Below are 25,900 nucleotides of genomic sequence, written 5' to 3'. Positions count from 1 at the left end.
GAGCTCGGACTTACTTCCCTCCCGACACCTCCCCCGGTCCCTGGGGGAGACAGAAGATCTGGTCAGTACTTGGGAGCAATATTCTCTCCACCCACCTCCCTGAGAGTTGGCTGTTGGCCCTCAGGGCCTCCCTCCCAGCACCACCCAACCGCTACCCACATCCTCACTATATCAGAAAAACAGAACAGAAATCTGAGTGCATCTTTTCAAAAAGCTGCCAACCCATAGGCTACAGAAGCACCCACTTAATAATAGGAAAAGCAGTCTTTATTCCCAGTCTACTCTTGGCTTACATAAATAGCACCAGATATTACATAATAATAGAACACTGCATCTCCAAATCTATTCAAAGAGAAAAAGAACAGACAGAAGATAAAAGATGTGACCAGGGAAAGAACAATTTCAGTCACCGAGGCTCATGATGGCCATACGATCAAAATATTTTCAATCCAAAGGACAGATCGGGATGATAGACAGAAATGCTGTCCTTTCTTCATAACACAAAAGGAAGGTTTAAATTTGGATGAACACATTTTGGATTTGGTAAAACAGCTGAAGGGATATGAAACAGGGTCCTGGACTGTTGATAGAGAAGGAAGCACCATGAGCATGGGCCGGCGTGTCCGTTAAAGACAGAGACACAAAACTGAATGGTTCCTATTGACTTCGACCCCAACTGTTTCTCATGGATGCCACAAAACTGACAACAGGAATAGCACTGAGACCTCTCAAGGAAGGTATTAGGAAATATATTAAAGTTCTGCTACTGTTTAAGTTTAATACAATCTATGAGTGAGACCTTAACCTAGACTTAATGATTTGGGAGGGCCTGTGGAAGGAGTTCTCAAACTCCATGTCATCGGGAGAGTCCTATAGGAAGGACTCTTTGTCTACAACAGAGCTCCAAGGTTGTAACAGCCTCCTTCACCCTAATTTCGTCTTCCCCTGAACAAATTCCTCTCCTCTATCTCCCTCTGGTTCAGTCTGCAGCACGTGGCTACAAGTGGGCTGAAATCTTTTCCTTTTGTCCTGAATAGATCTTTTGTGGTGAGAGAATACCTAGTCGATTCTATTTTTCTGGTCAATAAGTTCCAAATGAGCACATAAAATTGTGCATGCAGATTAACATGCCTTATCAAATTAAAGGCACCCTCCCTCCATCTATGGGCTACTATACCTGCTGGTTCAAGTCCAGAAGCAGACCTGAGGATTTCTAGACTTTACACCTGTTGTACTTACACAGCACTTTCTACACCGAGGCTCCTTCCCAGCAGCCAAGCATGGCTGATACTAGTAAGCCACCTCTCAAGATGCTGCGACAGTGGACACTTACTATCTTTTGCTTGCCTCAGAGATCAAGCAGATGCGCAAGGCACTGCAGACCATCCAACAAATGAAAAGTGCAATTCATTGCTCAGTGAAATGAGCACGTAGATTATTTAGAGCTGAAGGCAATCGGAGCCTGGCAGACTCAGGAAGAGCTTTTTACCTCCCTCTTAAGTGCCTAAAAAACTTAGGTCAGGCATCTGTACCAGGAAGAAATCTATTACCAAAACCTTTTTATATGCAGAAGACTTATATGCATGTCATGGCAAGTATTTCTTTACCAAACATGTGCTCTTCTCAGCTTCCTAGACATTCCCCAGACCCCTTCTCCCCTTTTCCTTAGCTCAGAATGGTATACAAGCCCCAATTACCCAACCGCTGAAGAGTTCTCATAGTTTTATGGGGCTCCCGTATGTACAAAATTGGTTTTCTTTTTCCTGGTTAACCTCCTTATGTCAATTTAATTATTAGATCAGCCAAAGACCCAAGAAGGAAAAAAAGAAAAAGTTCCCCAACCCTACGTAATAATTTCCCTAATTCAAAATAATAGAAAAATATTTGATGTGCACAAATCCAGCCGGGATGCAAAAAAAATATCCAGATGTGCATTATAAACTGACAAAGAAAGAGTGCATTCTGTGTAATAGAGATAGCATGGGGATGCGGAGGAAATGCCAGGTTTTAAGTCAAAAGTAAGAATTTCACTCTTAGCTATATGATAGTCAACTCCTCAGAGCCCTGCTTTCTCCTGTTCATAAGTTAAGGACAACCACTGCCCACCCTACAGGTCTCTGTACAGAACTGACTGGATGAATGTAAAAAGCTTTTGCAACTAGAAACTGCAATCAAGGTTCTAATCAATGGTCCTCTTGTCATTGATATTAATCCACATGTATCACTGTTCTTTCATATTTTGCAGAGAGGACTCACGCGGCAAGAGTTTCACCCGGGTTTCAGCTGAATGATGAACATCTGAACAGAGGCACAGCTTGAACAGCTAGGTACCTGGAGCGCAGGGCCAACGCCAGGAATTAATGAGCTTCGTGAGAGCTGACAAAGTTCTCTCACTCCAGTGGGGTCACCGATGATGCCTTGGTCGGCTCAAATGTCAGAGTCCTGTGACAGGACACCCCGTGTGCTTTTAAAACTAAGCCACTGTGTTTAGTGCCCTCAAAAAAAAAAAATTTGTATGCAGGGAAGAGGGACAGCAGGCATTACTGTCACTCATGAATTCAAAGTATATCCATCAAGTGTCCACTATGTGCCTGGCACTGGGCTGAATAGAGTCAGGGGGGAGTGAGGCCTGGTCTCTGCCTTCTTCTAGGGGACAGTTCCTACGTCAGACCTGTCATCTCATTCCCAGGAATAAGAATCATTTACATAAGCTGATTTCATAGTCACCTCTAAAATGTTGTTTTGCTCAATATTGACAGAGGGATCATTAGCTCTGTTTTAAAAATCTGGAAAATAAAGTTGAGAAAATTTTAATAACTTGCCTAAATGGCTAATATGGATGGGGGGAAGCATTCTTTAGTTTAGGAATTAGTCCTTCATGTCCCCTTTCTTAATCACGTACACAGTTTTTAAAAGATACAAGAGAAAAGAAAAAGCCATTTATTACAAGATTTTTTTTTTTTTAAAGAAGAAACCTAACAAGAAATTTGTAAAAGCTGCATGAGGAAAATTTAAGATGCTCCTGAGAGACATGAACCAACGGATAGGATGACTCAACTTCCTAAAGAAGTCAATTCCCCCAAGTTTTATATAAATTTAACAAATTTATTTAAAATGCCAAAAAGTATCTTTCTCGGATGCTAGACAATTGGTTCCAAAGTTCACGTTGAAAATAACTGGGGAAAAACTAAAATAAAGAGCAATAAGTGAGAAGTGGAGGGGGCTTGGCGGCACGAGCCTTACCAGACATTAAGACACAGTAGAGTCAAAGCGTCTTGGGCAGGTGACATCTCAGCCTGGGTGATGCCTTTGTCCCCCGACTTGTCACCCATGTTATCTCATCCTATTTCCTCCCTGTGCTGGGCCTCTCTGCTTCCAATGATAATGCCCTTTGTTTTCTCTTTCTCGATGTGCACATCTTTAAAAGACTTCTCCTTTGCCTTTGAGTCGATGTCAATAAACAAGTTATACCCTTCTGTTCCTTGGTTTATTTTGAGCCCTAATCTCTCATCCTAACTGCTTCGCTTCATGCACTGTCTCGTTAACTTCAGGCCCCGGCTGTGAGTGGCAGGTGAGTTAGAGGAGACCACTGTGTGGCCATTCAGAAGCCCGGGGTTCATTCCTGGCTCCCCGTGAAGGACAATTTGTCCTAGATGAAAACCGAGCAAAACTCAGTCTCTCTGTCCTTCAGCCGCTTTATCTGTGAAATGGGGTAAAATTAACACCAACCTAACAGAGCTACTCCAAAATATGTTGCTCTTGCCTAGTGACTTTTTTAAGCTGCAAGCACTTAAAAAGAGCTTCTCCAGACTCCTTTATCTAACAACAGATGTTCCAAAAGAAACTTAATTGTCATCAGTTCCCTCCCCGGGAGCTTCATCAACCAGAGAAGATTGACTCTTATCACGGGAGAAGAGACTAGAAGTCAGCACATCTAAACAAACTTGGTCAAAAAACATCGTATCTCCCATTTATTCTTCTAAAGGCCCATTCATCGTTCCTAAAAATCATTTCCTTTCCCTCGAAAGGCCTACATCCCCCTGGGAGTTAGTCGTTTTAATCTGGGCATCTCCCACGTGCAACCTGAGTGTCCTGGGCCCGAGGTCCTTTGTCTCTGTAAACAGGAGGTAACAGTACTGCTTAGGTTTGTGGTGAGGACTGGGCCAGCTAATTGACATCAAGTGCTAAGGACTGTGAGTGCTCTGGGACCTGTCACTACGTAGCCCTCACTGTCCTTCCCAACATGGGGAAGCAGAGGTGCTGGGTCCCCAAACGTCGCCTCTGCTCTGTGGGGAGGCCGCTGCAGGGACCAAGGATGCAGGCGGACCTCATCTCCTCCCTCGGCTTCAAAAGAAACTAAAGAACCAGCCGAGACAAAGGGAAGTCATCAATATAAAAATATAAACTCATCTTTCCTGTCCCCAAGGCACATAAACAACCATTCGGTCTCAGGAATCCCTGGGGGCTTTTTGTTGCTTTAAATACCACTTTTCAGAAACTCCAGATTGGGTGAAGGAAAAGACCAATTTTAGGTCACGACTACAAGTACTATTATTGTCTGTAATTACCCCCCGTGAGTGTGATGAAATATGAAGCATTATTGAAGGTGGCTGAGGGTAACCACATTATCACATAGATCTTTTCTAGCACATTTTAAACTATTTTAAAATGAAGAGATAAAATGTAGGACATCGTAGGAATAAATAAAATAACATAGCTACTTGCTTGTTTTAAGAGGTTTCTAGACCTGGTTTTCTCCAAAAAAAAAACAACTAAATGTATTTTCTCTTGAAGAAAATATCATTTGCCTTGGAAAATGTATCCATGTTACAATTAAAGAATAGTCTTATCAGAAATTACTGTGGTGGAATACAGATATTTTTAGAAATTTTTTTTCTCTCAAGATAATTAAACATGTTATCAACATAAAATAATTATAGCAAAAATTGTATTATATTTATGATGAGAGCACTTTCTCAAACGTAAGATTCAATTCCTTGGCCCAGATTAATACAAAAACTATCACTATTACCAATTCCTTTTCCCATCCTTCCTTCCTTCCTTCCTTTCTATTTTCTTTCTAAATAATATTTGTCTTTTTAATCAATTTTCTATGTGTTTTGATGTGGAGAATTAAGGCAAAAAATATTTTTTCTTGCAAATAGTTTCTTTTGAGAACATTTATTGACAAGATAGATCATATCTTGTCCTCATTAATGTGTGCTGTTTTATTTATTATATAGCAAGAGCTTTTATATACTTGTGTTCATTTCAGAGCTATCTATTCTATCCCTATCATAAGGTTTTAGTTACTGAATATTTAAAATAAATATTTAAATGATTTCCAGGTTTATCATTAGTCTTTTGGATCATAACTTTCCCATATTTTAATTATTAATTGAATTTACCTTAGGTAAGCTGGAGTTAAGTTTTCAGGTAAGATCTCTCCCCCCCAAATTAGCTTGATCTTTCAAAAAGATTAAAAAATAAATTCTACAAGCCATTTTTATGGGACTCCATTTTTTACCACTTTGATTGTGTCAAAATGCATCCACCACATTTGGCAAATAAACCTGAGCTCACTGAATGAGACAGAAAATCAATAAATAGGCTTCATTTTATTTCAAGGTCATGACTCTCCTGTGTACAAAGACACACAAGGAAAGAACCAGCAGATTTTCTGCCAGGATGGGCCTGGCATTATGCAAATAAAATTTATTTTTGTCTGCTGGTATTACCATATGACACTTGTATCCTTGTGGCCAGAGATTTTGTTGGGCTCATTACTTCTGTGACATGCCCTCTAGTTCACTTTTAAAATAGTTTTATCTGGGCTTAAAAAAAAAAAAAGAGCATACTATTTCTGAGCAGTTTTAGGTTTACAGAAAAACCCAGCAATTTATAGTGCAGGGGAGCTGGTGTGGACTGAGTCCTCTTGGGCTCCCAGGAGAACGGAGGCCATCAGAGCTGAAAGAGGCTAGAGATGGGCCACCAGAGTCCAGGGGCACAGAGTGGATAAACACGGAGACTGGTTTCTAGACATTGCTTAAAACAAACAAACAAACAAGCAAAATCCTCCTTCATATCCTTGCAACACTCATGCGTGTGAGCTCACAATCCTTTCCCACTGTTTGCCATAAAACTCAAGCTGAATTTTGAGTAGCAAAGTCAGTTAAGTCTCAGTTCTAATCTGTGAATTCAAAAGAGATAAAAACTCAACCGAGAATTTAAATAGTACAGCTATCTGAAATTGAAATACACATGTAGAAAAGCAATTTTGGGGAAGACAGACTTATTTTGGTCCAAAGCTGAAGACACTTGAGAAGACAATTTTAAGGTATTCTTATCAATCTTGATTTGTCTGATGCTGGGAACCTATTTATTCTAATAATAGTTACATAAATATTCTCTAACGTCTGTCTGTATTTAAAGAAATATATAGATGACAAAGAAATATATAGATGACAAAGAAAACATGTCTAATCTCATATATTTCTATTTTGATATATTTCTATTTTGATCTCATAGAAATATATGAGATTAGACATGCTTTCTTATGAATGCTCATGATCGTTGTTTAATTCCTTACACAAAGTTTTCTGGTTTTACAAAAGGACACTCATTATTTGTTACACTAAGTCACATGGTTTAACATTACTGTGTAAGAAAAACAGGGAAGTTATTGTGCAAGTTACAGCATTAAAAACACGAGCTGATTTGAGTCTGAGCCACCTAAAATGTTTGTCCATGAAAGTTGACATCCAAAGCAGGTTATTAGTAGGTTTAAAATAATTAGGGGAGGAACACAATTTTGACTTACACTTTGATTAGAAATCCAGAAAAATGTAAATAGTAAGCCCGGCTTTGCAGCAGGGTTCAAGTGTTTAAAAAGATCAGGCAACTCAAATGCCCACAGTGGGTAAGCGAGGGGTGTCATGGTGCAAAAACGCAGCTTTATAAATGAAATTCTACAGAACTGAATTCTGGTCATCTTACAGGAAAGTGGCCATCTTTCCTTAATTCATTTACCATGACTTTGGGGGAAATTAAGGGGTTACCACACCCTTCTCGCATTTTCTCAGGAAGCCCCTCACTGTGCCAGGCTGAGGTCATGAACTGGAGGCCGTGCTGGCCCCTGGGCTTACCACAGGCCGGTGCACGTCCCAGAAGGCCCTCTCCTGGCTGTCAAGGATCTTCCTTTCAATCTTGTCCCTCTTCTTGTCCACCCTGTGGACATTGCAACAAAGAACAGTAAGTGGCGTTAACCGCAGTGCCTCCCTGAACAAAAGGCCGCAACTTGAACGAATCTTCCAGAAGACTCACAAGGACTCACTTTGCTTGTGCTTCTGCCTGCATGAAAATGAATTCCCACTTCCGGGCGAATGCTCTCTGCAGCCGGGCCAGGCTCTCCTGAAAAATACACCACAGGTGAGGACATGCCCTTGTTGACCTTCATGTTCACCTGCCACATGTACTCGTCAAGAAACAGAATTCCTAGAGGAGTGACCGCACTCTGGGCTGAGTGGTAAGTCATGCTCCCTGAAAGCAGCTAATTCTTGCATTACCAGCCATAGAGGAAAACAGGGAGACCTATCACAAGTAAATACTAATTTTTATGAGTAATTGACTTTAAACACAACTAAAAATCCAAAATACAAAACTTACCTTGTATAAAGAAAGTACTCAGAACGTTTTGTGCCCATTTTTCAGATTCTACTGCTGATTCAATCAGTCTATTCAGTTAAACCCCTGGCAGCTTCCTACCGGTTTTAGACAGTGTACCAAATTCAGTAAATCACCAACGACCTGAACAGATGACATCAGATTAATTGAATCTGCTGCTGGTGACCAACCTGAAAGTTTTGCAAAATCCATTTCCCAGTATAAATGCTCTTTAATTTTATAAGTTTGGATATTGTCACTGTATATCAATATATACCTCAAGTTTTTACATGTAAGTCCATTTTTGCAAATAAGACATGACTTCCCCCTTCTGCCCTGAGTTCGCGTATTTAGAATGACATTGTCTTCAATGAGAATGACAGAAAGCAAGCAAGTCGGAGATTTATTAAGTCTTATGCTACCTGGTGCCTTGAAAATCTGACCCTTAAGCCCCATAAATAGAGGTTAACAGAGTGCCCAGAAAAAAGACCGTGGGCCTTATTTCTGTTCCTTTTTTACTTTCTTTGCCAGGAGGTCCTTAGTACTTACAGCTTCATAGTCTGCTAGCTCCAGCCTTGCCTTGTTCTGCATTGTCCTCTTGCAGAGGTAAACCGCTGGAAGGAAAAAAAATCCATCATCTCCTGCCTGCTTATTAACACCAAGGCACTAATAACAAAAATATACCATTACAGGTCAAGATATAGCGGTCTTTGTCACTTTTTCCCCAAGTCAAAGTGGTGAATGCCTTTATCTATCATTTTTAGATAAAAATAAATAATTTATAACATTATCACTGAAATTCAAACAGAGTGGTTTTTATGGTGTTTATAAGACAATAAACATGATTAGAAACTTGGTAACGATTTCTTTATTTTTATTAAATAGTTGTCACAATTTTAGCTTCCTCAAAAAATAAGGGAAAAAGATAAAGCCTTTTTAAAAAGACATCGAATGAACTTAAACATCTAGATGTCCAAATAACACCATTTCATAAGAAGGAACTGCATGAGGAGGAATTGTTGGCACATTCAGTTATTTCTGTATTCTACTGTCAACTGAAAAAAAATCTATTAATGTAAACTGAAGGCTTCTTGGCATCACTTTACATCCTTTCTTAAGGGCCAATCATCAATCAATAGTTTTGTCACAAGAAGAGAGGAGGAGAGGAGAGGGGAGGGGAGGGGAGGGGAGGGGAGGGGAGGGGAGGGGAGGGGAGGGGAGGGGGGGAGGGGAGGGGAGGGGGGAGGGGAGGGGAGGGGAGGGGAGGGGAGGGGAGGGGAGGGGAGGGGAGGGGAGGGGAGGGGAGGGGAGGAGAGGAGAGGAGAGGAGAGGAGAGGAGAGGAGAGGAGAGGAGAGGAGAGGAGAGGAGAGGAGAGGAGAGGAGAGGAGAGGAGAGGAGAGGAGAGGAGAGGAGAGGAGAGGAGAGGAGAGGAGAGGAGAGAGTATAACATCTCACCTAACTACAATACAACTACCTATTAATTCCATTTTCCTGAGGACTGAGTCTCCTCGGTTGCCAGAGAAAGTCCATCTGGGCAGCAGATTTACAGAATGAATGACAGATGGGGAAAGGACAGTCACAACAGCATGGCCATCAAGCAGAAATTTCAGGAATATCAGTGACTCTCATAATCATATCAAGACATTCAGAGCCCTCTGGTGCAGCCCCAGTTACCAGAATATTCTTCTCATTTTCCCATAGTGTACGATATTTGAGTCTCGTGAAATTCGGTCTACGCTCTATCTTTTCTAGATGCTGAACAGAGGCTCTGGGTGAGGGCTCCCAACTTTTTGCGCGGCCAGCTCCGGGGGATGCCTTATAAACACCGGCTTTGTGCTAAGCTGCACCCCCGCTGGTTTTGATAATGAAGTCGAGCCGGTATCACCCAGGAAACCTCTCACAGGAAAACCTGAGGCCACTGCAAATGTGGTGCTATTTGTTCCATGAAGGTCAAGGCAAAGGACGGCCAACTATGGAATGATGCCGCGTCACTGCAAACACCGAGAACCAGGGCTATGACTTTAGAACACATCTTTCTACAAACTACCGTGGTGCTTGTATTGTCCTGCGAATACTAGCCATTTCCAAATTACTGATTTTCACAATTACTCATTTTCCAAATTAGGAAAAGTCAAACTTCAAACACACAGATGACATGATGTGCTAATATTCTTGATTGCCATAGTCTGGGCTCGCTCTTAAAAAACAACTCTTACTGTAGAGGCCACTGCGATCTTAATAAAATACCTAAAACGCTTTTCAGCGGTTGAGGGAGATCGTAGTGTATGTGCAACATCCCTGAGGGTGTGTCTCTTCATGAGAAAAAGATTGAATCTACTGAAATATCTAATTAGATAATTTCGGCTTTCCTGTCGAATGACCTTTAATCAAATTTCCAGGCCCAGCTAAGCTTCCCATCAATCAGGCTTCCTTCTTACCTCCTCTTGCATTGCCTCTGGCTGCTTTATTGATTCTGGTCATTTAATCTTTGTTGTTTTCAATATAAGACCCCTTTTGGAAACGATATTTCTAAACTCTTTAGGTAAATTAATGAATAAAAGCAAAAGAAGGGTACTTTTTTTAGATGGCTCGTCACCAGGCAGTTATGCATCTTTTACTATAGCTGTCTGTCCTTGTAATGCAATTTTCTCTAAAACTCCCTGGAAAGAGAAAGTGTGGACATGCCACACCCGGGGTGTAGTAGTTGTTTCACATATTTTGCACCCTTGCAGTGGCCATGCCTATTCTGACCACTGACTCGCTCCCAGGTGTGACTGACCAACAGGTAGGCACCGTCCCAGTCACTCAGACCTTACTGGGCATGAGTCTCAACTGCCTTGGTCCAGTCCCTGCCCCCAGCGGTCAACAGGGAGTGTTAAATTAGCAAATACAAATGGCAATGCCTATATTATCTAGTCTTCCCTTTACTCCTTTCCTGCCAATAATAACCGGGTTATTACAATGGTATCAGAATGAGTGAATGAATTAAGAAATAAATGAACAGGATCTTTTCAGAGGAGTTATTTAGAAGTCAAGTGAACTCAAGCGACATCTACTAGTCTCTTTGGTAAAGAGAAAGAAGAGAAAAGCCTGGGTCAGCAGAGTCGGGGGCACCCTGGATACTGTTGAAAGTCTCGAGCTACTATGGTCATGACTGGAGGGGCTCAAAGCTCACCAGCTCGTCTGGACGCAGCACAGTGTGTTGACAGGTACACATGACACTTTTATTGTTTTTTATGAGGGAGTGTCAACATTGGGCAGGATGTGGGTAAGGAGGGAAGTCCAGGCAGATGCAAGAGGGTTTCAATTCCAGGAAACTTCCTAATTTATCAAAGATGGAAAAACATGAGAGTAGTTAGGCACAGTCAAAACTATGGCTCAGGTTAGGTGTTTTTGTACCGATCCCTAATTATTTAGGCACCAAAGATGCTCTGTGTGGTGTTATGTATGGACCTGAGCCCAGGTACAAAGTGTGAATCATTTATAACACAACCCTTGATTTTTTTTCCTGTCTTACCCAAATCGTAAAAATATCAACTAAAAAAGCCAGCCCTGGAATTCTATTTAAGATGTTTTCCATTATCAAGGGTTTCATTTCAATTTTGAGTTTAAATATATCTCTCCGCAGTAGTTTTCTGGGAGACTATAATGAGGCAATTTTAAGGGCTCGGAGAGGCAAACAGGCGAGTAATTTAATAGGAGTCTGGGTCACTAAGGGGAAGAAAGCTTGAGGAGGCCTAAAGTGCTACGCTGCCTAAAATAGCTGTGTAGTCAGGGCATAGAATTCAGCTTTTATACGATTTAGAATTAGAGGTGGAAAGTCATAGTTCTTAGACCACATGTCTAATTAAATAGAAAGTGAACACTGGCATTAGTAGGCTCTAAGGTAGAGTAGTCTGTTGGATAAACACTGATGTTCATGACAAAAGTGTACAGAGTGGAATCCCAGAGGTCAATGAAAGAATCACTAAGGTCTCGATAAATACGGACAAGTCATACACATTATTCATAAAGACTACAAATACAATTGCGAAATAAATATTTTTAAACACCCAACTTACAACCAAGGTAACATGAACGTATCATGTATTGTCAAAATGCAACTCCTCTATTTAATCTTTTGAGGTTTACTTTGTAGATTAATTTTTCCTCTGGCCCCTGAATAAAAACTCCAGCAGCTGCCACAGTCTTGGGTGTCACCCTCGGGCAGCTCAAAGAGTCCCAATTGATTAATGGGAATGTCCACCCCAAGTAATAGTTGAAACATCAAGCTTGGTTTAAACTCTTGAGGTCCAACATTTTCATTATGTTCCTCTGTTTTCTTTTATTTCCAACAGTTTTCATTTCATAGATTTTAATGTAAAGATGTCTATGGATTGTCCTCTTCACTAATTTCGCTCCATTTAATACATTTTATCTTGGATTATTTTTTACTTGATCTATATTGTAACTCCTAATTTGATTTTCTACAGTAACACTTACTTTCTGGGTTTTTTTTTATGTGTAACATTATCTCTTTTGCTAGTAGCATTTAGATTTTAAGCCAATACTCCATCTATGTTTTAAATATAGCATAACAAAAAATTAAAATTTTATGCCATTCCTGAATCAAGGAATGCACCAAGGGCTCCTAATTTTTCTTTCTCTTATTTAAATTTATCAAGCAAACCAATAGGTTCTAAGAATCAGCACCTTTTCCAAGAGTATCTCAACAGGTTGTCCAGTAGGAACAGGAATCCTTATACTAGACACTTTCAAAGGCTGTGGAACTTTTCAATGACTGACTAATCTATGTCACTGAATCTGGATTAAAATAGTCATGAATGATCTTTTATTCATGAAGAATGAACTTGGTTTCTCCCCACTCTCATCTTACTCTCTCAGATCAAAGACAGGCAGAATGTTACAAAATAATACTATAACCAGAAGGATGAGATTGACAGCCGACATCACTGACTAAATTACTCAGGACAGCAGACTGATGCTATGATCTACTGTCTGATCCCCTGATCATCAACATGGAAAGACCAATTCACGGATAGCCTAGGAGAGGCCATGGAGTGTAGTAGAAAAAGCAACGACCCGTGGAATTTTGAGACCTGGGGCTCTGGTGGCCTTCATTCACTCTGAGTTGAACAAGTCACTTAATCTCTCTGAGATCCCAATGGCTCACCTCTATAATGAAAATTAAAATACCTGGTGTGTCTATTTCACAGGACTTGGGTTAGGATCACAGGAGATGCTATACTGGAGGGTGCTCTGTTAACTACAGAAGGAAAGCAATGTATGGAATTATTAGCTCTATTGTCCTTCATGTTCACCAGAGAAGTTTCTGCTAAAAAGAAAATTTTAACAAGTATTTTTATAAATGAAATGCCCCTTCAAAAGCCTTGTTGGGTAAAGATTTTTACATAAAGTTACTGTGTGTGTTTTTTAAATGATATACCACAGAGAGGGCTATTTTGAGTCTTTTTAGTGTCTCATTTGTTAGGCGTCTCCTCCTTGTAGAACTTCCATGAATTAACAATACCAAGAACTTTATATAATAAAAATGAAACACTTAAGTCTTATATCTGGAGTACACTGCCCAATGACTCTAAAACCATTTAAAATTCTACCTTCAGTATATATGTCATGTAAACATATGATTAGTTTTGTTTGTAACAGGCAACTTGAAACCATTAAGTTGTATTTTTTTTTATCTTCAATTTTGTTCTGCACCCATTATTTTCACTGTCATTATCTCTTAAACCTGCATACAGCTAAGCAAATGATCGATATTTTCTGTTCATAGTGCTCCCCCCCCCCCCCCCCCCCGCTTTCAGGGATATCAGGGGAGGGAGAGATAGAAATTTATTCTTTTTTTTATTCATTTATTTATTCATTCGACAAATATTTACTAAATGTATACTGTGTTCCAGGCTGTGATCGAGGCGCTGGGAGTCCTCCTAGAGGTTACATTCTAGAGCAAGTCAAGGCCAGGATGGCTTGGAGAAGGCAGAGAAGACCCTGGTTCGTTTCCCCTGTGCAGGGTGACCATGGCCCCGAGCCTGTAATCCCGCCCTCTCCCTGCAGAGGGCTCCATCCTACCAATGCCTCTGTCACCCTGGACGGGGAAACCAAAGTTTGGTAGGTAGTCCTACGAAGGCTTTAATAATCTTAAGGAGATGCGGGGGTCTATGTAAAGTATTTGCATGATGCTCCAAAGCATCCTAGTTCCTGCAGAAGAACAGAACCTCTGCTTCTAAGGGGAGAAAACACAAGAAGCAGAAAAAGGGAGACAGGTGCACATGGATATTGGATGCATTCCTTTGCTCAGCAAATGTTCACTGAGTGCCTACCATGCGCCAGGCTTTTCCTAGCCCCAGGGAGATGGGGGCGATGAACGCAGTGGACCATTGCTGCTCTTAGCTTGCACTGTACTGGTCTAGAGCATGACAGACAATGGAGAGTGCTATAAATAATGTAGAAACAACATCCGGTGTTTACTGAATGCTTTGCATGTGTCAGGAATCACTTAAGCGTTGCATAGACATTACCCTGGTTAAGTCACGTGGCCACACTGGCAAGCAGGTGCTATTACTTTTCCCATTTTGCAGATCAGGCGACGTAGGTTGGATGAGGCAAGAGTTAAAGTCAGGCATTTGGCACTAAAGCCCACACAGTTAAGCACTAGGCTTAGGCTGTGTGTGTGTGAGAGAGACAGAGAGAGAGAGAGAGAGATGGGGGCAGGAGGTGAGGGAGGGGCAAAGCTGATCTCACAGGGTAGGATCCAAAAAGGCCTCTCTGAGTTGAGACCTGAATTGGGAGAATGAACCAGCTCTAGAAAGATCTGGGGGCAGAGAGCACCCATGAGAATACAGCAGGAAGGACTACCCTGTGTAGGAAATCAGCAGGAATGTTTAAGGGCTGCCAGAGCCTGGAGAGGAGGGTGGGGGGATTCGGGTGTGCAGGGCTGGTCCCAAGAGAAGTGGAAGCTCTGGCAATGGGCTGGGGTGTGGTTCTTAGTGTCATGGGAACCGCTGAAGGTTGTGAGAAGTGTGATACGGTGACTCAAGCTTATATGAGGCAAATGGATTGTAAAAAAGTGAAGAGTGGATAGCACAATTTTAAAAAATAATGGTGCAATAGATAAAACACAACACAGTTGCTGTCTTAATGACGGTTGAAATACATTGTTTTGCTCCAAAATAACCCACCTGGCTTCCGTTATTTATCTGAATACAGGACAATCTGATGTGACCCGAGTGCTGATTGTGCAACTTGAGCCTTGAACATCCCTAGGTGACGGCAAGTCTGAAAATAGCCCTGGGTCTGCCGGTTGGTGCCCCTAATATCTGACACGCACTGGGGTGGATGGCGCTGCTCAGGGAAGCGGCCAGCAGAGGGGGAAAAGCTGACTTTAAGAGCGACCTGGCTAACGCGTGCGTGATTCCCTCTCAAAGTTTCCATCTCTCATTTCTTCACTCCTCCTGTTCCCCAAAACAAAAACTGGTTTGCAGAACCTCGGTTCCCTGTGCTCTCTGCACTCCCGTCCTCAGCTCTGCATGAAACGGACTTAAAATAAAACAGTCTGCTTCCTGGATGGCAGAAGGACCTCGAGGTCTTTTCTCTTACTTTTAGAAGATAATGATAATATTAATAATGGCAAAGCTTGAAGATAGTAAACAGCAGAATAAAATAATAAGCTAATATTTATCTAGCACTTGCTCGGTGCCAGGCACTGTTTTAATACTTTATAAATTAGTTAACCTTCCAAACAAACTATGAGGTGAGCATATCAGTATCGGTTTGACGGGTGGGGGAGCTGAGGCACAGAGAGTTCATATAACTTTTCAAGGACACAACTGATAAGCAGCCGAGTTGATATTTGAACCCAGTTGGAGAAATATTCAGAACAAAGGAAATCGGGTATATCCTAAAGGACAGGACCTTGGGAGCAGTTCATACACCTCCCTGCTGAAATAAGACTCCTACGACATTCTGGAAGGTACAAGGAAAGACTATTAAAGTAGCCTAATCGATGCAGAAAAAAAATCAGGGTGAGACTGTTGGGGGCAGAGATGGTGATCATGCTCTGTTAACTGTGATTGTGAAAGGAGGGAGGGCACCGAATAGGAACAGGACCATAGATAGTTGTTTAATGATTATCCACCTTATTAACTATAGATAAGAAATGTTCCTACAGACCCTGGGAAACTAGAAGATGTGCCGTAAGAGGGAAAACAGAGCTGTAAAGAGATGAGACCCCATGGGGCCTGGGTGGGTTCATTGCTCAGAAAAGAAAACGCATTTCGAGAACAGACAAAGGACAGGGTGGGCTTTGATTTGGTTGCTGTACCTAGAGCCTGACCCCCCTCCGGGAGTTTAACCTCAAGAATGCCTACCGTTCACACCCCCGGAACTGGGTTTTAACACCATTAAAGACTGACAACCTTGTTATCGGACTTCAAGATCCTGGAAGGAGACACGACCACAGACCCTGCAGCCATCCTCACACACGCACACCCTTCCCCTGTGCATGCAGCCCTATATAACCAGCCAGGTAATAAGGGAACGGCAGAGCAGATTTTATGTGGACAAATCCCACTGCTCTCCCATTTGCCGGCAAAAATGGAATAAACGCTCCTATTTGATTCAACCTTGTCTCTGCTTAATTGGCTGAAGTAGCGACAGGCAGCCCGGACCCATTGTGTCCGGTTTCAAGTCAGAACTTTGCCAAAACATTTAAGAACGTGTTTTGTTAACTTTTAAAATGCTGAGCTTTAATTTTTACCCTTAAACTTGACCCGATTATTGTATTCTGTTCCTTTCTTTTGGGACGTCCCCAGGGGTTCCCAGCATGATCTCTTGAAGGATATTAGGGAAAGTGATCAGCGACCAGAGCAGCACTTCAGGTCTGCAAAGGGGCTTAGAATCAAGTCTGGTTAAGATGATAAAGGGATAAGTGAACCAGATTTTTCCACAAACCCCAGAAAAACATACAATGGGTAAAAGTCAGAACTTCTACAGATGAGTTATTTTCAAGTCGGTAAACTGATGCCTGCTCCGAGCTGGGTAAGTTAAAGTCACCTGTCCTCACTCAGATTCCTGAGAAATGAGAATTTTAAAGTACTCTGACTTCACAGGGTGGTTGTGAACAGTGAAAGAAGTCATCAAAGTAAAAGCCTTTTGGAAACATAATGTATTATGCAAATATAATATTAAACATATCTGCAGTAGGACTGATTACCAGCTCTTTTGTCAAGACTGATTATAATACTGTGTTACTTCAGATTCAAAAGAACATGTGATTTTTAGAAATAAATTCGTATTTGGCTTTATAACCTTAGCAATAACTTCACTTTTTATAACAATCGACACTGATGTTCTGAACAATTTACATTCAGAATCTCTCGGTAATACATACCTTTCTTTGAGCATTGATTAGCCAAAATATATTAAGTAAGAAATTAAAATGGATGCAGTGTTTCAAATGTAGGATGTGATTTTATATTAAGTTAAATGTATCCATTTGTTCCTTAATTCATTAAATGTGCAAGGTAACATTCTAGGCACTAAGATACAGAGGTAAATAGTCAAGGTTCTTTGTCTTTGGTTCCTTATGTTAAACTGGGGAGACGCAAATACATATGTAAGCAAGAATTATTTTTAACATTTTTCTCTACATTTCATAGATAAGTGAGTAACCACTGCTTTTTGTGCTAATTTAGTTTCACTTTCACACATGTCATCTCCTTTGGGCCTGACAGTAATGGCATAAGTTAAAACCATTTATTATTGTTTTTATTAGATATAAAATATAAATCTCAGAATGGAAGAGAGACTGGCCTCAGAGACTCTGAGAGGATCTTACCATCATCCAGCCCCTGGGGTTGCTTTATTGTGGTAAAAATTCCTCACACTCTTTCCTTATTTGGTGTTCATATAAGGCAATGAAATCAGATGTGTATAATGCATGATATCATTAGATATAAATGGTTCCCTTAGCATATCTTAAGTTTCTCTCATATACTTGGCTTCCATTCTCTTTTGAGGCTCATAGCAATTTTGTGTCCATTTAAAATATGAAATTAAAAGTATTCTAAATTGCTTCCATCGTCTGACAAATTTTGATATATTTATAACATCTCACAATTATGCACCTTAAAATCTCTCCAGAGGTTCTAGGACAAGGGCTATATTTGTATGCCTGCTTGACTGTAATGGTAAGCTATGGAAGTAAGCGATCAATATTATTTTTCAAAGCCAAGAGCCCCACAGGACAAGTATAAAGCTCCTCATTGAAATTCTGAGATAATCATCTTCAATGTTGCTCTTCTCAACCCAGCACTGTTTTCTCACTACCCACGTGAGCACAGACAGTTGGTGTACTTAGAACTAAGTATTATGCCATTGAACCCCATAATAAAGTCTAAGAATCAAGACTCTTCACGTATCCATTCATTCACTCAGTGAACCTTAATTGAGCACCTACTGAAGTTCCACATATTGCCCTCGGCACAGGGAACACAAAGTTAACTAAGATTTAATACTCCAACTTTCAAGTGGCTCTCAGCCCAGTGAAGGAGACTGTGGCCAGAGGAAAGGGGGGTGGGGAGGCAGTAAAGGGTCAAGGGGGTCAAGTATGTGGTGACGGAAGAAGGTTTGACTTTGGGTGGTGGGCACACAATGCAATATACAGATGATGTATCATGGAATTGTATACTTGAAACCTATATAATCTTATTAACCAACGTCACCCCAATAAATTTAATTTAAAAAAAGAGAGAGAGCTGACTGACCCAGACCGCAGGACCACCCTCCAGTCTGGGAGGAGTGGAGGTCAGGGAAGGCTTTCCTCAGCTGCTGATGTGCTCCTTGAGTCTCAAAGGACCAGTAGTGTTGCTCTAGCAGCGAACTTTCTATGCGACTCAGTTTTTCTTTGATTCTCTTATCCTTTGCATTATGGGTATAAATCCATTATGATAAACAGTTACACATAAAGAAATCCTTAAGAAAAAAAATCTAACTTCTAGCCCTGGCTGGTTAATTCAGTTGGTGAGAACATCTTCCCGATACACCAAGGATGCAGGTTCAATTCCCGGTCAGGGCACATACAAGAATCAACCAATGAATGCGTCAATAAGTGGGAAAACAAATTGATGTGTGTGTGTGTGTGTGTGTGTGTGTGTGTGTGTCTTTCTCTCTCTGTCTGTCTCCCTCTCTCTCTAAAAATCAATAAATAAAATTTTAAAAATCTAACTTCTAGGTAAAGCAGCAGGTAGATTTTTATATATAGGAGCTTGGTAGGAATCAGTTTTCTTTCTCTTCTCTTACTTAGCTGATGTTAAAGCCATGCATATTTCTCCCATTGTACTTGAAAACAAATACTTAACCATACTTCTCTGGAAAGTTATTTTGGACTAGGTCTTAATATTCTTTCTCTGAAACGCCGTATGTCCGACCTTGCTTCAAGGATGTCCTTCATAGACGAGTGACCTTCATGTGCTTTCGCTCATGGGAAAACATAATAGAAAACGTGTTTTAAGTGGACTCTAAAATTTTTCAACATGAACTGAAATACGGGGAAATCATGCATTTCTGGAGTGTTGTAAATATCCACATTTTAAAATACAATTATTTAACCTCTCTTTAAATGTATCAAATGGGCCCTAAATATCACAGAGAATAGTGAACCAGCTCCTCTGGTAGGAATTCGCATTGTTGTTTCTTTTTATTGAGCCCATGTGTCAATTACACTGTCCCGACAGAATCTGTCCTGAGGATGACCCATTAGCCTTCCCTGTAACAACAATATATTTAAAAAGTCATTGAAATCTTAAAATTTCTTAAGAGCATAAAGGCTCCTATAAAAACTCAGTTATCTTTGCAATTATTATTAATCTACAGTTTATGAAAACAATAAATACACTTGCAAACCATTCTAAATAATTTTTGAAAAGTGGAATCTTATTGCAAGATAATACTAAAACACTGCAGAGGTCCTACTATTAAAGACAACCAGTAGTTAGCACTTTTGCTGGTTCAGAAGGCAAAGAATTACAGACTGTGGGGAGCTAAAATGATCTGTGTCACTATGGTTATGAACCCTGAAACTTAGAATCAATTTAAAATTTCCAAGGAAACCAATAAAGCTATTTCAAGACAAGAATAATATAAATTTGTAAATCAAAATCCACTTAACCCTATTGCCACCTCATTATGTGTTAATTGGTGCTTGCCCTGTTTTTTAAGAAAGCCAGAAAAAAATCTTGTTCGTGAATCTAGCAATAACTGAGACAGAAACCCTAATTTTCTTCTCTGTCTGCTCCATTAACATGATACATGTCAAATGCAATGACGAATACGTACGAGTGCTTTGTTACAGGCAAAGATTCTGCAAAATCTTCAAGAAACAATAAACACTTCAAAAAGAAGAAGAAATTTAGGGGAGTGGGCAGAAACAGGGAGAGAGGGAGCTCCTGCTTGAGGGACCATTTATGATCCAAGCTCTGCTGGGTGAAAAATGAGATTTCAATTTGAGATCCCATTTTATTGATGAGGAAACTGAAGCTCAAAAACGTTAAGTCACTGGCACAAGGTCAGAGCTATTAAATGCTGAGTCAGGATATGAAGTTGCCTGATTGCAAAGCTCCTGCTTTTCCCAGTGCATCCATCGCGCACAAAGACTGGGATGCAAAATGCAATGCTCCGTAGAAGTTCTAAGGTGCGGAGTTTAAGTCCTGAGCTGATGTATGTCTTAGACAGAGCTGGAGGTCAGGGAAAGGTCATGCTGGAGATACGCTGAAATGTAAAGTTCATTTCTGGATCCTGACTGTCCCTTCTCCTTGACTAGAAACTGACATGAACCAGGGATCGCCTCTTGCTTACTTTTAAAAAAAATTTTTACTTTTTTTTTTTTTTTTTACGAGGGGGTGATTGCGAGGGGGTGAGGGGTAGAAAAGGGCATAGGGGCGATAAATGATGACGGAAAAAATTAAATTTTTTAAAACTTTACTACATATATCGGGGTGACATTGGTTAATAAAATTGTATAGGTTTCCAGTGTACAATTGTATAAAACACCACCTATAAATTGCATTGTGTGTCCACCATGCCAAGTCAAGTCACTTCTATCACCTTTACTACCATCCTCAGCCCCCTTTCCCTCTGGTAACCACCCTATTGCTGTCTGTGTCTATGAGTTTTTGTTTGTTTGTTTATTTGTTGCTTTCAATTTTACATCCCACAGGAGTGAAACCACGTGGTTTACGTCTGACTTAGTCTCTTGCTTACCTTTGCTCCCGCTCTTGCTTGAGGACAATGCTTTGCATTCGTAGATGCTCAGGAAGCATCTGTTCAGTGAGTATTTGTTGAAGGGCATTGATAGACTTGGTCATGGCAGGTATGAAATAAAGTTAATCAGTGAAAGTGTCAGTTGGGGCTCTAAACCTTGAGCTGCTAATTTTCCAGTATCCATCTGACATCCGTCACGGTCCTGCTACCCCAGAGTGACAGGAGGGCTCCGGAGGAAAGCCCTCTGTGCTCAGCTCACTGCAGTGACCTGAGGGACAGAAATGCTAGATGGAGGCAAGGATCCCTAAGCAGATGTCTATAAAGCGCACCCCAAGGCCTGGCTGGTCACTTTGGAAAGACGCTGCGGAATCATTCGGTTTGATGACTCCTCCTATATTGTGTGTCTGTGCTTCGGACAGGTTGCCAGGATCTCATTAAATGCCCCTGTGGGTACTGCCCCAGCTTTTGAACAGGATTTAATTTCTAAAGTGTACTCAGCAATTGCTAAATAGGGTCCCGGTGACTCCATTCCCGCAGATCACTCTTGGCACATTTTAGCTGCAAGGGATTTCATCTGGTGGTTTGAACTGAGAACTGGAAGGGTCAGTTGGGCCGAGGAATTCTAGGTCCTCCTGCAACCTAAGCAGATACGTTGTCCAGCTGGCAAAATACCTCTAAAACAGAAATATGTTTAAGAAGGCCTTGCAAGCTTTGCCCTTTGCTTCCGCCTCCAGGGAATCTGCCCGAGGAACAATACTGGAACTTGACAAATAGCACAGTGACCTGCGAGTACAATGTGTTATCACTGTTACTTTTATTCCAACAGCCGGGAGCAGGCCAAAGCTTCACAAAGAAACCAGAAAGCAACAGCAGGAGACTCTGCAGGCGTAGAAAAATATTCGTTGGCTTCTTTAACAAGAACCTGACACCTCAAACTTAACGCCAAAGCACAGTCCAGGTCAGTCACAGAGTGTACAGCTGCCAGGATTTGTTCCATGACAATGACAGAAAGACAATGGCATAGCGCATCCGGTGTACTCAATAGCCAGAGAAAAAGTGTACTCTTTTGAGAACAAGTTATTGAAAGTCTCTATTGAACACTCTGCTAAGTAGGGATTCAAGCGTCTTCCTGCCTGACTTTTTAGTGGGGTCTAAACTTGGCCAATAATGAGAGAGGTGACCTGGGCTTAGCAAGTCCCGTCCCTCTCTGGAACTCGGCTGCCTCATCTTTAGCTGACACTTGAATTGGATGATCTCTCAGGTTCCTTCCAGCTCTGAAATTCCATAACTGCAGGAAGTCATGGCTCAACACTAAGAGTGACATTCTGGGCCAAGGGAGACTTTTAGCACATGCAATTGCTATGCTTACAGGAAATTCGAAACCTGGAAGGGGTCCTCAAGTTTACTCTCTCGGTTGACTTTCTCCAGGGTTCTCATAAGGGCCTTTGTCTAGTGTGATTTAAAGCAGCATAAATCTTTAGAGTGTAGAAGCACATCACTAAAGTCCCTGCACCCCTTCTTTGCTCAAGGAAAGTATGAATCAGATATGCAAATCTTCAGGTTTTAATTAAAGGAAATTTTGGAGCAAATCACTTGGGCTCAGAAGCAGTTTTGTTTCAGCTCCATGGTGCAAAAGCTCTGTCACTTACCAGGAGAATCTCACAATGTGGAATATTTACTACCATCCAGGTGTGAAGACCCTGTCTCCAAGTTCTGAGGTTGAGAAAATTTCCGACTAAGGCTAATAAACACTGCATCTCATAAATGAGTGATAGTCTGTTTCCCCCATCACTCAGTGTTAAAACAATGACAAACTAATACCTCTCCTGTTAATACATATATTAACCAACACTCTCTTGTCAGCTTTAATTGCTAGACTTGAGCAAATTGAGTCTTCATGAAGCAGTACTGCTAATTCACAAAATGTATGCCAATTAGTGGTTATTGAAATTATAAATGAGCTCCCCAATGCTCTTTTTTATATTTTAATTTTCCCTTTCATCTTCCAAATGTCTCCATAAGGAGTCAGAACATTTTTTGTTTTTACCATTGCCACCATGATGTTTCTTTAGTAAAACTTAAAATGAGATAAATGCCCTTCTTGGAGTTATTCAGCCTAAACCAATGGGAAATTCTGTTTGAACACTGTCAAAGCCCTAAATCCAGGATTCTCAAAGCATGGCCTGCAGCCCACTGCTATGGGCTCAGCCTGAAGAGCCTGTACACTTGGACTCACCTGCCCTGGGCCCAGCTCAGAGGTCTCACTCCAGCTTCAGGTGAAAGAGGCTCATTTACATACATTAAAACACGGACCAAAGGGGCAAGCATCTAATTCAACACTCATCTTTTTTTTTGGGGGGGGGGGATTAATGCCTTTTTATTGGATTTTAATGGGTTCATCCATAAGAAAAAAAATCTTAATTTTGTCAAGGTCACAAATTAATGTGCACATGATTTCGATGCTAAGCTATAAATTCAATTCCAACTTTTTTTTCTACTCCCAAGACCCTTAAAATATTTACTTATAATTGTACCCAGAAAAATTACATGGTCTTCAAAAGCCATAAAGCTTTTGGCTGATTTCTTCATTTAAATAGCATGCCAGGGTAACAAATATCACATGAACACGCACACGTCTGAAGAGCCTGCTGGGATGCTCTCTGTGGACAGACTGGTGGCTGCCAACTTCAAGCTCTCCTTTTGCCATTTTCTTACGGGCCCCACCTCTACGCTGCCCCTCGGGCTCTCTCCAGCTGGCAGGCACCCTCTCCCCACTCTCTAGCCAGTGGGAACTACCTCTTTTTTTCTTTTTTTCCAGGGGGTGCCATGTTTATGCTCCCCTCTGCCATGTTCCAGAGCACCAGCATCTCCTGGATGGGAGCTTTTATGCACGTCGGGTGCCCTGATTTTGCATCTACTGCCAAGGGAAGGCCCCCAGATTGCCTGGCTCTGGAGGACAGGGCGGATTGCCTTCCTGGGCCCCAGGGCTCTGTAATCACTGGAGAAAGACAGTTCTTGGCAGGCTGTCACCTCCAGGGCATTGCATGCAGCCCTGAACCATAGCCCCTGTCTTTCTGTGCAGGTTTTGCTGGTCCAGGAGCTTTGGCCTGAGAGGCAAGCTTCTGGTTCGACACCAATCTAGTGGCCTAAGAAACTGCTCTCGGGGACAGAGGCCGGTGGGTACATTTTAGTGCTGTTCCTCTGCCTGGCTCCAGCACTCTGGTGTCCCCCAGAAAAAAGCCTGTACTCTTGTCTGGCACCCCGATTACTGCAGCTGCTGCCAGGGAACACTTCTGCAAGACCGGGCCCTGGTGGCCACTGTGGCTTATGCTCACAGATCCCACAGGACTGTAACCAACAGAAACAAGGTGATTAAACAGCTGTCACCCCCAGGGCACAGGAGGAGGCGACAGACCCAGCAGTGCATTCTCCCTGTGAAAGAGGCCTGTTACCTAATCATCACAATCATCACGGATGCGGCTGAGGGGCAAGCTTCCAATTAAACCCACCGCTAAGGACGGGCTTAATCCTCGCCACAGAGCTCAGCAGGCGGGTGCTGGCTTAGTGCTCTCCTGCCGCACAGAGCAGCAGTGTCTCCCCGCGGGAAGCTCTTACATGTGTCTCTGCCCCGGTTTTTACATCTGGTGCCCTAGTTTCAGCAGGGACAGCCCAGGGGATGCCCTTTGACTGCCTGCCTCTGGTGGCCAGGGGGCCTGGAGTTCCTGGGTCCCACAGGACTGCGACAATCAGAGGCAGTTCTTGGCAGGCTACCACCTCCGGGGCACTGCAGACGACAGATGGAAATACACTATTAACTGACCCGCGGAGGTTTATGTTCTGCAGGATCTACCTAGTAAGTTCTAACCGGTGATGGAAACAGAGGTCGGGATGCTCAGAGAGTAAAATAAACCATTTTTAAAAAACTTACTTTAGGCAATAAACTCTGCCCTAAAGTTGTCTTAAGAAAAACAGCTGAAGGAATCACTGTGTTCTGGGTCTCCCAGCATAACTACACCCTGCCATCAATATCTTCTTTATAAAGGGAGGGGGTGCGCTAACCAAAAGGTGGTAGGAAATTCGAGTTTGGATCATTTACGTTGCTGCTATGATTATTTGTACCTAAGAAGGAAAAGCACAGATGAAGCTCACTGCCTGGAGAAGTGGTACCATGTCTGAAGTCACTGCCCACCTTCTTCCCCTTTTTTCAGAACCTCTTATTGAATAATTATTTTTATTCTTTACTTGTCTATAATCTAAGCAAGCTAGACACAAACGGGTATGTGTTTTGTCAAGGAGAAACACAAGATATAATAATTAAAGACTATGTCTATAGTTAGGTAATGAATTGCAGGTACTTAGGTCTGGGGAGAAAGTTTAGGAGATGTCCCCCTTTGAAACAGACCCTGGTAAGAGTCCAAGGAAAACGGAATGACGTTAATAATTCTGCCATGACCCCCGCGAGGGGTGTTCTGTAAATGACCTGCTGTGTGGGCTATGCCACTTCCTCAGGCTCTCCATTCAATCATAAATCTTCTGCGAAGTGATGAAACATGAACTATGACTGTGAACACTAACCGATTTATGAAAAACACAAAAGAGGGATGGAGAGAAGTGTCGAGAATAAAAATTTGCTTTTCCACAAGGAACAGAGGCAGTACATCTGTCAGGTAAAGATGATAGTCAGCATAAAACTATTCTGATTTATTGAGTGTAAGAGGAGCAACAGCAGTTTCCTCAGGTGTATTAATTTGGATTATTTCAACAACTTTAGAAAGTCAATATTACTATTTCTACTTAAAAAGTGAGCAGACCAAGGCTCATAGATGTTGCATGCCTTGCTTCAAGTGACACAGCTGGTATGTGACTGTGACAATATTTCAGGTCAGGTCTGATTGTCCCTAACATCTGGGGCTTTTTCCATGAGCTCCTTCGCAGCTGTCCAAGTGTTCCCTCCACTAA

General features: G+C 41.7%; 1 protein-coding gene across 5 annotated transcripts in view; it reads right to left on the bottom strand.

Annotated features, from left to right (window-relative positions):
* Window positions 1–25,900, bottom strand: part of RGS7 (regulator of G protein signaling 7) — a 241,075-nt gene that overhangs the window by 33,351 nt on the left and 181,824 nt on the right. For all 5 annotated transcript variants that reach the window (XM_081123838.1, XM_081123840.1, XM_081123842.1 and 2 more), the window contains 3 exons: window positions 8,212–8,276; window positions 7,334–7,410; window positions 7,146–7,227 (listed from right to left, as the gene is read on the bottom strand). In XM_081123838.1, coding sequence (XP_080979964.1) covers window positions 7,146–7,227; window positions 7,334–7,410; window positions 8,212–8,276 — 224 coding nt within the window. The remainder of the gene's footprint in view (window positions 1–7,145; window positions 7,228–7,333; window positions 7,411–8,211; window positions 8,277–25,900) is intronic.

The sequence above is a fragment of the Miniopterus schreibersii genome (assembly GCF_964146895.1).
Source record: "Miniopterus schreibersii genome assembly, chromosome: 21".
Taxonomy (NCBI): domain Eukaryota; kingdom Metazoa; phylum Chordata; class Mammalia; order Chiroptera; family Miniopteridae; genus Miniopterus; species Miniopterus schreibersii.
The sequence above is the reverse complement of the archived record's forward strand: the minus strand, read 5'-3'. Positions and strand labels throughout refer to the sequence as shown.